Source organism: Electrophorus electricus, chromosome 6, assembly GCF_013358815.1.
Source record: "Electrophorus electricus isolate fEleEle1 chromosome 6, fEleEle1.pri, whole genome shotgun sequence".
In the NCBI taxonomy this organism is placed as follows: Eukaryota; Metazoa; Chordata; class Actinopteri; order Gymnotiformes; family Gymnotidae; genus Electrophorus; species Electrophorus electricus.
Window position 1 is genome coordinate 19,892,137 of NC_049540.1, and position 12,653 is coordinate 19,904,789.

At 47.3% G+C, this 12,653-nt stretch overlaps 1 protein-coding gene across 4 annotated transcripts; it reads right to left on the bottom strand.

The window, feature by feature from the left end:
• Positions 1–6: 6 nt before the first annotated feature.
• Positions 7–11,659, bottom strand: si:ch211-247j9.1 (rho GTPase-activating protein 24). 4 transcript variants are annotated; one of them, XM_035527572.1, is made up of 8 exons: positions 11,426–11,659; positions 7,452–7,565; positions 3,500–3,707; positions 3,137–3,269; positions 2,541–2,614; positions 2,304–2,425; positions 1,015–2,038; positions 7–779 (listed from the first exon to the last, which is right to left on the bottom strand). In XM_035527572.1, the coding sequence occupies exons 1-8, from the start codon at positions 11,475–11,477 to the stop codon at positions 542–544; spliced, it is 1,965 nt and encodes a 654-aa protein (XP_035383465.1). In that variant the 5' UTR covers positions 11,478–11,659; the 3' UTR covers positions 7–541. The 4 variants fall into 4 exon arrangements, with proteins under 4 accessions (XP_035383465.1, XP_035383466.1, XP_035383469.1 ...); XM_035527573.1 differs by having other exon boundaries at positions 3,137–3,266; positions 11,426–11,658; XM_035527576.1 differs by lacking the exons at positions 7,452–7,565; positions 11,426–11,659 and adding exons at positions 4,350–4,520; positions 4,609–5,615.
• Positions 11,660–12,653: the final 994 nt, after the last annotated feature.

Sequence of the window (12,653 nt, forward strand, 5' to 3'; positions counted from 1 at the left end):
CTCCTGTTTAGTCTACGGTTCTTATATTTTTTATTTCCGTATAAATGCATATTGGTTTAAATACAGTATGTACATATGTATGTAAATGTAAGGGTTTTCGTTACTTCATGGTTTTTGAATAGTTATTGAAAAAAATGCGGTGAGCTGTCCATTAAAGAACCTAGCTTTGGATTTCATTGAGTTTAGTCAGTACATGAAACCATACATCAAAATCTAAGTAGGTTCTGACTTGGCATGCCATATGCCCAGATTAAGCCTAGTCTCAATACAGCACAAGATTCACTCTACAGTGTGTTATTTAAGATATCCATGCTTGCTTAGATGTACCTCTTGGCCTTCTTTTGTGTCATTCACCATCTCTGAGTACCTGCCATCTCTCAGCCATTTGACCCTTTGGTTTAAAACATGCTGGTCCTCTGGGTTTCTCCTCGTCGGAGAATGAGCAGTCTGTCCCCCGGGGCTGCGGCAGGCTTTAACCATCGCTACGAGCCCGACACTTTTCAGAATGTGCGAGCGCCGTTGGCAGCGGTGCCCGCGAGCCTCAGAAGCTCTGAGCGATGCGCTCCGTCTTGCGCGCCTCGGAGTTCAGCTCGCCGAAGGTGTGGAAGAACTGCTCCATCTCCTGCTGCAGCGTGGCGTTTCGCCGGTCCGCGTCGGCCCGAGCACGCTCAACGTTTCTCATCTTGATCTCGGCCATGCTGATCCACTGGCGCTGCTGTTCCAGAGTGGTGTGCAGCCCCGACACCTGACCCTGGAGAGCCTCTTTTTGTAGCTCCAACCTTAAAATACGGTTCAAATGTTTTCTATAAACGTTCACTTTTACTTTTTTTTTTTTTTTTTTAACGGATTCAATCAGAGAACACAGCACATATAGACATACCAGACTGAACATAAATAATCTAACTGAGGAAGTGAAACATTTGAAACCGATAAGAGCATGTTATGACTAGTTAAAGTTGACCTGTTATAGTTTCAATTATTATGACTTACTGGAACTCTGATCAGAGTCCTTACCTGTTGATCTTGGACTCGTACTCTGCTTTCTGCCGGGCCATTTGCTGCCGAAGACCCACCAGGACACACTGCATTGATTGGGATGCAGCAGGGTCTGGGGGTGCATTTGGGAGAAAGACGTCGCTGCTGCCTGTGCTCAGAGGGGCATCGGTGGGGGCGGAGGAGGGAGCTGGGGAGTCGGGGTGTCGGTCTCCTTCTTCAGGGTCTGACCTGAAAGAAGGGAAGTATAACGGGCTGTGGCAGGGGCTGGCAGCTCTTTTGCAAATATTGCCTCCCTCTGTGAGCAGGATCTCGCAGGAGGACCAGGAGCTGCTGCTGTCGGCCATGCTGCCGGCGCAGCCTTCCAGGTCCCCCGCGCCCCCGTGCGCCTGGCCATCCCCTGCGCATCCGGCCACTCGTCCTTCTGGGCCCATGTTGTCGTATACAGAAAGGGTGCTTTCCTGAGCTTCGCTGCTACCAACGCTGTCCCTAAAGGCTCTCTCGGCCTCCCAGCCGGACTGCCCCTGAGCAGGCCAGCTGCGAGATGGCGCACGGCTCCCATCCCTGGTGTCCGACACCGCAGTCGTGGAGGAAGAGGCAGTGGGTGGCATTGTGGGAGGGACGAGCGCTGTGTGGGGAAACGCCCGTGCCGAAAGGGACGGGCTGTGGTTCTCGTACAGCAGACAAGAGCTCGTCGGAGAAGAGGCCTCGGGCTGCCACTGCTGTGACTCGGATAGGTGCCGTTGGGCGCGAGAGCTTTGGCGAGACGGCCTCCTCTCGGTAGTAAGGGGCAGAGAGAGCTTTCGCAAGCATGACGTGGATGTCGCAGCTGGCTGGGCCAATCGATCGCTGCCCATTCTGAGCTGATGCTCGCTTGGATGGGCAGAGGGTTCGGTGTACACCCACTCGACCCGATCGTGTTGCCTGTGTGTGGGAACAAAGGCTGGTACAGAGGTTCCTGGAGGACTGCATCGGTTTTCCCTTGAGAAAAGCATGGTATGCTCTCTGATCAGCTCTGACATCAAGTGCTGCACCACAGCCGCCCCTAGAGGGAGAGATGTGCATTGTGGGGGAATGACTTTCTTATCCACCAGGATACACAATCAGGATTTTGGAATGAATGGTATTTGCAGCAACTCAGGAATGCTCAGCATTTTAAACCTCTTAAGGATCCAGCTTAATTCAATAGACTTAGATATTTGTCTGGGGCAAAGCTCGAATCAGTAGTTAAGCAGGATTATCGCTTTCTGTCTCTCCCATTCTTATAGCTCATGCTCTCTTTTACATTAACATCTTCAAAATGCACCCACCTCCGATAATACTCTCTGGGTCCTCAGCTTTGGGTCGGAGGATATTTGGCCCAAAAACAGTAGCCAGGTTCTGTATACTCATCTTGTTGGTGCTAGAGTAGGACTGGACTTCATTTAAGAACCTGCAGGAAAAAAAGAAAAAAAAAGTTCATTTCTGTCACCAAAATGTTGGACAAATGTAAACTTTCCATTTGGATGATCTTTGGCACTTATTACATCCATAGACCACACACTTACTGGCAGATGTATTTTAACAGGTTAAAATTGGCTACTGGAAGCTCGTGAAGAAGGGTTTTCAGTTCCAGCAATCCCTAAAGCCAGACAAAAAGTCATACAGTAGTAACAGATAGATGATATTCTTATTTAATCCTGTAATCATGATTGAATATTCATGAGAAGATTTAATGCTTTTCTTCATGTATGAATAACCTTGCACCGGTCACCCAAACGAAATCCTAAAATTAACCTCAACAATTGTTTTATATGTAGCAAACGTCTCCCAAAAATAGTTTTTCATTACTCTGGGCAACACTAAAGGTCCTTCCACCTTGGTACTAAAGGTCACTGATGAATCAGAAAGAAGCAAAGTGCTTCTCTTCATATCTTGAGAGAATCCCTCCACCGATACTTTTTAGACTTACACTTGAACCACTTTAAACCACATCTGATAATTAGAGATACACTGTTGTGACTGTTACATAATCTTCCGCATAGTAAATAATTAATGTGCACATTTATAATGCACACAGGGTAAGTATGCATGCTGAATTATGTGACACCACCACTCATGGCAATAGTAGTATGACAGCAGAAGCAGTAGAAGCAGTGGTCACCTGCTCCCTGTCGGAGGGCATCTTCTTGCCACACATAAGAAACTCTTGGTAGCGAGAGAATGGCACCAATGGTTCAGGCAACTCCCTGAGATACAGCTTCAGTAGAGATGCCACTGTGTGGACATCTGTGCTGCTGGGATGGAAAACAAACACACCCACACCCACACAAAACTCAACTGAATCTTCCGTCCTTTGCCAATTTCTGAGATGTTTGTCTTAGAGAAAAAGTTACTAAAAGTCTTTGATCTTTTGGTATGGTATGTTGTAAATAATACATCTGATATCTGATAAGACCAGCATGAAATGTAATTAGTAGGTGTAAAACTCCATAAGGGGTGTTCTTTGTGTGCTGCTAACACTTACCTGTCAAAGGAAGGTTTCTCCCCTGCATCAAAGGCTTCTTGCAGTTCTTTGACTAGTGTTGCTTGGCCAGGCTGCCTGAAGAGCCCCACCTCCAGAAGCCCACGTTCCCTGATGAAGTCCACACACTGCTCCACCACCAGAGGAGCCATGTGATCGCCATAGCGACGCTCGTACAGCACCGTCTCCTCCAACCGCTGCCCGAACACACCTGAGGAAAAGAATAGGGCCTGTTATTGACCAAACGCTGGATTCCTGTCCTGACTGCTTTATCGAAAATGCCTAAAAATGTGGGGGTAGTAAGGCAGTTGTAATTTTACTGCTGGTAATAGTAGTATACACTCAGTAAATATACACACAGATACTATTAAAAAGACCTTTGTTCATTGCCCATTTTACTGATTATGCCTGATCTATAGGTGCATTCTAGGTGTTAGTAAGTAAACCTCCACCCCGTTTGGCACTGGTCAGTTTCTAACCACAGGACCACTTCTCGCTGGATAAAATTTGCATGGTGGACTGTTTGACAGTAGTAACACTGTCATGGCAGTGGCATGTGTGTTGTGCTAGCATGAGTGTGTCAGTGTTTTGTGGATGTTTTTGCACATGCCAGTGCCACAGCTAGTATGAAAGTAGTATACTGCCCAAAAATATCCAGCTTTTAGCAGTCCTGTGATCAGTTTTAGCAGTCCTGTGATCAGTTTTAGCAGTCCTGTGATCAATTTTGGCAGTCCTGTGATCAGTTTTAGCCGTCCTTCTAAACACCTCTCTCAGATGCCTGAGCAGTGCTGCAGCACTGCACCAAAATCCCCTCCACCCATGTTTCTCTCATCAAAGGTTCAGAAATACTCACGTCTCCTAAAGCTTAGAACCCTTTTAATTCTCCTGTAAGCAGAGTGGGAGAGGTAGCTCCCCGTGCGCTGCACCGCCTGCTTGTTCTCGGGCATCTTCCACTGTTGCCGTGCCGAGCAGCGCCCCTTTCCCTGGTGGCTGTTTTTCTCGGGCGCACGCCCTCGGCCCCGATCTGACAGAAGATCACAGCACCTCCATTTGACTCATAACCCCGGGAGAAAACAAAGGAGCACGGCGACGAGGGGAGCGAGTGGCCTCACCGGACTCTGGACCCGAGTTGCGACTCCTCGTTTCGTGAGCTCTCGCCAGATCTTCCTCCTCTCTCTTCTCCCCTCGTCTTCGTCTTTGGCCCCCTCCCTCCTGTGTGCAGGTAAGCAGATGAGCGCCGGTTGCTCTGCTAGCCTCAGACCTGATGGGAGGCAGACTCCTTCCCTGCCCTCAGCGTGCGACGCTGACCCTCGGGCTCAGATACGCGCGCTAATCAGACATATCAGCATTCCAGCGGTGACACCACTCCTCATCCTTAAGAGGAGGCATTGTTCCACTCCGGCATGTCTCATGCTCAGAGGTTAGAATAAAAGTGAAATGAGTTGGTCAACTCCAGGATGAGTTGAAAGACTCCCTAACAGTTCCTCAAGAAAAATACAACAATAAAATCCAGATTTTTTTTTGCGGCTGCTGCAGTGATGAAAGAACCGGAACGGCAGATCGCATGAACAGCGTGCTGTGCCGAGGCTACGCTTCTTATAACGTCTTATTTTAAGTTCCAACGTACCCGGCCGTCACAGAGCGTCTGTAGCCACAGTGCCGTGGAAGCACCTCCTTCCCTGAGTGCGTGACCTCTGATCTACAGTCAGCTGTGCTGAGAAGCCCATCACGGGACAGCCATCCGGTGGTCCTGTTTCTGTTCGCTTTTTTGAGGACTTTTAGGAGAAGCAGCTTCTTAGCGGCTGCTCTCAGGCGTCGGGGTGATGTGGTATAGTCCACAGAGGCGTGTTCGAGTCGGTCTTTGATCAGAGGTTCGTCTGGAACTAGTCGTGCTGAGGAGTTTCCAGTGTAGGTGCCTCCTTAGTTTACTTCTAAATGAAAGCTGCTGCTGGACTGCGCCGGTCAGTCTTGTTCAACGCTGCTCCTCCCGGAATACCTTTGGAATTGCTTTCTCACCCTTTTTTCCTCAGTTCATATGTTAACCATCTCTTGCCTTCCTCTCTTCTCATGTTTTCCTCTCTCTTTCTCTCTCTCTCCTATCTCTGCACTCCTCTGTCCTTTCTTCACCCACCCCCCACCCCCCACCTCGCCCCCTGTATCAAACTACTCCACTGCAGGCTCACTGGAGCATGGCCAAGGTGGCGCCGGCTCCCTGTCTCTCCCCTGTCTCTCCTCTGTCTCTCCCCTGTCTCTCTCTATCGCTTTTGTCTCTCCATGAATCATTAACACTGAACAACACCGTCACTGACTGACTAAAAATAAATAGACCAGAACATGTTGCCTTTTACCCACTCTTTCACACTCTTTCTGTCAGGATCTCTCTCTCACTTTCTCTCCTCCCTATCACTCTCTCCCTCCACCCCCATCCCCTTAACCTCACATGGCTTCTCATCTCCAATCATTTCCCATTGGCCTGCAGTGAACCCGCCCCCAAGCCCTTTTTTAAACGTGCGTGTCTGGTTTGGGTAACTTGGCCTCTGATGTCAGTCCCTTTCCAAAGTGGTTTCTGAGACACTGACCTAGCATGCGGGGAACTTGAGTGTGTGTGTGTGTGTGTGTGTGTGTGTGTGTGTGTGTGTGTGTGTGTGTGTGTGTGTGTGTGTGTGTGTGTGTGCGCGCAGCACAGGACTGCATTATCTTTCATGGAAATCTCCTGCCACACAGCAGCAGTTATGACTGGGAGGTGGTGTGGGGAATTCATTGGGAATGTTAATCTATCCTGGGAAAAGTGCAGTAGGGACCCTGCAGCACGGGTTTAGCTCTCAGCACCACTCCACACTACATCACCCAGATGGATGCAGTCGTGCTCCAGCAGCTCCCCCAGGGCTTTCCACAGCGCCTGTGGAACATTCCAGTTCCAAGACCTGGATTGCATCCAGTCCAGTACAACACTGGCGAATCTTCTTCTGTTTGTAAGGAAGTCTTTGTGTTGAGATAGATGAACTCCTGGGCCAGTTATGTTTTTGTTCACATGTTCGGTGAAACCCCGTTAGCTTCACTGCTCGGCATCAGAGCGTGTGATCGAAAATGACAGGGAGCTGACAGCCCCGTGAGCAAATCGAGGTGTACTGTAACGCTGCTGGAAAGAGTTGCTCTGCCAAAATGAACCCTCAGATGCTTTCTCGAACACCTCTCTCTCTGTGTCTCTCTCTCTTTCACGCGCACACACACTCACGCACACACGCATACACTCTGCAGGTGTCATAAACAGTAGCCCCATGTCAGGGGGGCAGACAGTGTTCCAAGCTGCTTGAAGTGGGTCTGAGATGGAGCAGGACACGAAGGACATAAGGAGGAACCGCAAGTTTTAATCGTCTGTTTATACCAGGAGGTTTATATATCTGGCACGCAGAGACAGAACGTCCGAATGCTTGAACTCTAAATGATACGTCAGTGGCACTGCTGGAACATTCGCTGCTCATTTATATGCTTTTATACTCTTCGGCTAGGAAAAATCACAGGGAGAATTTGGAAATTGACGTCACTTTCAGGGGCATGTGGTTTTCAGAGTACAGCGAGATGTACACTGTTGTAGACAAAGCACAGTTTGAGGCAAGTTGAGTCATTAGTGTGTGTAATGCCGTGATCATGTCTGAGAAATGGATATAATGTGTGTATCGTGTCAGGAGATGAGGGCACACTTGGGTGTGGTGTTGTGACTGAGTCCTTTTCAATGTGTAGCATGGTCCAGACATTCCCAACACACTTTCATCACTGTGCCTTAATCATGTGTGGTATCAACACTGGATTTTCCTAAGGCTAAACCCAACAGCTAAACTGACTTAATTTCCAGGTTAGTACATGTGTGTGTGTGTGTGTGTATGTGTGTGTGTGTGTGTGTGTGTGTGTGTGTGTGTGTGTGTGTGCGCGTGCGCGCGCGTGTGTGTGTAGTCACCTGTGAAAGGTATCCACACTCCCTTGTTGAGGCTCTTCAGCCATTCCTCCCCTTGACCACAGCTGTTGGACAGGAAGAAATATGATCCAGGGCTTACTAACACGTCTCTATTTCCTACCAGAAAGACAGAGAGGGAGAGGGAATACAGAGACAGAGATGAGTAAAGTTTAGTAGTTTGTGTGTTTTAGTGTTCTATCAGATTATGTTGAACCTTTCTTGATCTACACTACACAACAGATTCATTTACTGGTTCCAGCCTGACTGAATGTCCTCGCTGATCAATAATCTCTATATTAAGTTTAGAGATGCACAAGAATCTCCAGCAAACATCTAGAGTTTAATTCTGACTTCGATCGATGGAAGGCATTTTCTTAATAACATAGTAGCTAGATCGAATGGGGGCTTTAGAGAGGACTCTCTTGGACCATCATCTGAAATGTCATTGATCGTAGCACTTCAGACCAGACTAGCCTCTGCACACAGAGTGAGCGCATAACAACTTCAGTTCCTACATCTGCACATTTCTAATAGAGTGAGAGATATGGACAATAAATAAGGATAGTGTGTGTACCCATCAGATGTGCGACTTGCACATCCAGTGGGTATGAAGCCAAGAGGAAACCTGCAGTCTGAGCTTCCACAAGGTTTCTGGGTCAGACCGCGCTACGTGTCCCGACTTGTGCCAAGTCTCAGCTTGTGGCCCTGAGACTTTTCCCCAGAGTCACTCCATACCAACCCACCAGTGAGACATGACAAACCTGCACGCCCACAGACGGCGCCGTTTTGCATCTGTGCCAGCTGCAGGCAGTGCTCCTCCGGTGTGGGTGATACACAACGCCCTCTAATGCTGGTCTGAGGTCAGCTTTGTGGTATTTATTTAAACATTTAATATGAGGGAAGAGAATCGTGATCAGTGAAGTGCTGCTCTGTGGGAAATACACCAGAGGGACTGAGATGTTTAAGAAAGGGTCTTAGAGTGGGGAGCCTGAATGTTAAAGCATAGTTCTCCAACCATATGAGCCTTGAACATGTTAGTACATTATATGGCTAAAACGATGAAACCTTCCTCACAGAACCTTCCCCAAACTGTTGCCACAATGTTGGAGGCAATTAACTCTCTGAAATATCTTTGTATACTGTAACATTAACTTTCACTGAGACTAAGAGGCTGAGCCCACCCCACCCCCCAAAAAAAACCCAGCCCCATACCATTATCCCACCATCTGCCCAGGCCAGATTGGATCATCAGACTGTTACATGTGATTCATCACTCCAAAGAACACGTCTCCACTGCTCCAGAGTCCAGTGGCAGTGTGTTTTACACCACGCTAGTTAACCCATAGTGGCTCTTAGGCTTGTGTGCAGCAGCTCTAGTTCTTGTGCTGTAGTTGCTTCCAGGGGCAGTTTGGGACTCTATACAGGCAGAGAACAGGCATGCAACAGTCTTGCTCTATGAGTTGGTGCAGTCTGCTGCTTCGTGGCTGAACTATTGTCGCTCCTAGACGCTTTAATTTCGCAGTAATAGCACTTGCAGTTGACCGAGATAGATTTCACAAACTGCCTTGTGACAAAGGCAGCATCCTGTGACAGTACCACATATAAAGAATGACCCTTTCTTCTGTCAATCTGTGTCTATGGAGATTACAGTGCTGGCTAGGGGTGGGCCAGTTGGGGGAGCAGAGAGGAACACAGCAAGGACTCCCAGAATGCACTGTGCCTCTCCGCAGATCCTCTAGTAGTCATGGTCACTCTGTCCTTAGGGTCAACCTCACATCTGCAGGATGGTTTGAGATGAATCGAGTGACCATTTCTTATCTTTAAGCACCACAGAGTTCAACAAGGGGAAGAGCACAGCATTGATTTCCATAATTTAATTAAAAAGTCTTCCAGCTTTTCCACCCCATACATTTCTCGGAGGAGATATTAATCACAGAATGGGTCTCGGCCACGATTAAACGGTGCTCCAGATTCCACTCACATTTGCTGAGAGAGTGCGGTAATTAATTTCACTGAGACGTTTTTCCCTAACCAGTGACGAGCGGTAAAAACGAGCTAAGTGGTTTATCAATACGGCCTCTGTTCCGAACCGGGATAGGCAAACCTTCCACAAACCCGAGGACAGCAGAAGGAAAGGGCGTCCCTAAACAGTGGCAGAAGCGACTGCTGCAGTGGGTTAAACTGAATCTAATGTAAGTGAACACTGGTTGCCCTCTCAAGGACATTGTTGTCCCCTTCCTTTAGACAAGACACAGACCACTTGTGTATCACTCACTCTGCCAAGCACTGATAAGAAGAAAGTGGGGCACTGGTTAGATACTCTATCTTAAATGGTTTAGTGAGTGCACAGATCAGAGACTTAATGATGAGAACCTGGTTATAGCTAGGAATCCAGACCTCGGCTATTTACAGGTTGCTGAACCATACAGTGGATCTGTTTAACTGGGTGGAATACTGAACATGAGCCTTATAACCAAGAATACTTATTGGTTACTCAGCATATCAAACATACAAATTGGGAGTCTGGTTAGGGTTAGGGTCAGAGGTCATATCTGGAATGGCCATCATGAGCAAAGTGGCAAGAAGCAAAGCTTCTCTGCTTAATAAAGTGAATTCTCCCTTTTGTGTGATTTAAAGTAGAGTGAAATAAATGATATATAATTGATCGTACCACCAAAACCCCTTTTAATTTAGAGATAAACTGAAACAACACAACTATTCATGATAATACATAAATGTCTCGATATCTCTTCAGTCATTTGTCCATAACCAGACTCTAATGGCAGCCTTGCACAAGAACGTGTGCCAGTGTCCTTAAGACACGTACATGTTTTGCAAGTAGCAAGTTTTAAGGATGTTTCTGAGTATCTGTTCAAATCACAGCTAAGGTATGGTTTGCTATTGTTTCTTTCCATGTGGTTTGCATTAGCTTGCATGAGTTCCTACTTTAAGAGCTGGAGAGGTTGGTCTTCTCCCAGGAAAGCATGTCACTGGGCAGTGTCTTTTAGATCAGCTAATTCCCAGAAAAAGTACAAAGGTTATGCTATATAGTGGATTGCTGAATATCAATTATGGAATTTATTATGGAACTGATTGTCATGGAAATTATTAGAACTTTCAAGGTAGGATAAAATAATCTTTACCTATTTGTAAGTGGCTAAATAATTAAATTCTGCTTCTAATCACTCTAGCCACACTAATGTAGCATATCTTTAACCACATTAATGTAGCATATCACACAGAATCTTGTTACTCAGAGGACCATTAATAGCTATCTTAAGGTGGCCATCTTTGGATATTTACAGGGAAAATCTTTACCACATCCTGATCCGTATCAGTAGCAGCGTCGTCCATAAAATTATAGACTTCCCTCATCCATCCATCAGAACATTCACTGCACATGACGTGACCGTTAACGTGCCCCCAGACGTTCGTCTTCTTCTGCTTTCATGTCTGTTCTACGAGCCCCTCAAGAGACATCAAATGCAATGTCTGTCTGGCCCAATAACCTTATGTGTCTCTAAAGCTACCGTGCCAGTCTGAAGCACTGCACTGCGCTGTCAAATCCATTCAGGATGATGGACATGTCTTTATTGAAGTCCCTTTACAATATTGTGGATACCAGATCAGTAAGTCAGATGACATACCATGTCATTGGCTGCATCACAAATATTCACAGTTCATCTCTCTTCACCTCACCTGCCTCACCAATTTTGTTTCTTTAAATAAATTTTTTTTTTTTAAATGTAAATACCATTTTTCATGTATTCATTATTGTGTGTGTTCAGCCTAATGGAGGAAAATGAGATTAGCTGCTCCAGATTCGAGAATCTGCAACTAGCTGTATAAGCTTCATTCAAAGCCATCTCTGTCCTGAAGTTCGCCATCCATCGCGATCCGCACAGGCTCATGATACTGTCTCACAACGAAAAAGGCAAAAGGCTCTGGCCAGCCCAGAGAAGCGCGCAGGCACTCACCTTTCTGTGCGGCGCTGTCAAACTTCCAGGACTTGAAGCATGTGAGTCCCATGCTGCAGGTGTCCTAGCTTTGCCAGAGCTCTGCTCCCCGACGGCCGCTGATCATTCTCTCAGGGGCAGCCAGCGCTGTGGCTTGTGCTGAGCAGAGGCTGGCCACGCCGCGGGCGTCCCTGAGAGAAGGCTCCCCAGTGCTGCCATGGCCCGCGCTGCTCTGCTGCCCCATCTGTCTGCCTCCCCATATCTCCCTCCCCATCCATCTCATCAATAAAGACTCCAACGTGCTGGGGGTGGGTGGGGCACGGGCCATCTGCAGCAGGCGCACTCAAGCCCTCGCACACACACAAACACACACACACACACACACACACACACACACACACACACACACACACATGAACACACACTACACACACTTGCTAAGCCAAAGCCTGGTCTCAGCAACCCTTCAGAAGCTGTAATTACTTCAGTACAGTAGAGCATCTCAGGCAGCAGGGCCAATTTCCCTAATGCATCCACCTCACTATGCCCCACAGCCGCCCAGCCTCCACCCAGCCTCCACCTAGCATTTGGTTTAATGGCCATCGACATGATCGGCGCTCACCCACAAGCAATGACTCAAAGAGGTTATAAAGACAGGAGCGGGTGGCCGTCACGTTAAACTTTTGAACCACTCTCCATTACGCTAAGAGGAGCCTCTCTCTCTCCCTTCCCTCTCTCTCCCTCATCTTGTTCTCCTTCACTATATCTTCTCCTCCCCCCTCCCTCACCCTTTCTTTCTCACTCCTTCTCTCTCTTACCGTCTCTTACTCCCTCTGTCTCCCCATAGACCTGATTTATGTTCTCTGGCCTGGCAGGATCTTACGGACATATTGATTCTGATGAAAGAGGTTCACTTCATTTGGAAGAAGGAACAGTTTTTTTCTGACCAGACTTTACATGTCCCATCAAATCTGGCCGCTTTAGCTGGACTGACGCACGATGCCACCGACTCGTTATAAATGCCACAGCAATACAGCAGCTTACTGGGGCATTCTATCTTCTCACTAACAAAAGAAGACAAACAAACATCTCCAGAACATTCACTTGCTGACCGATCTGGATTCTGTAAAATCTTTTTTTTTTTTCACATGCAGATGGAAGTACTTATTTTCCTGTTGAAATTACAAAATACATTTTTCTCTGGTAATGCCAATATTTCTGCGTTTTCTCATTTCTTTGCAGTTTCTTA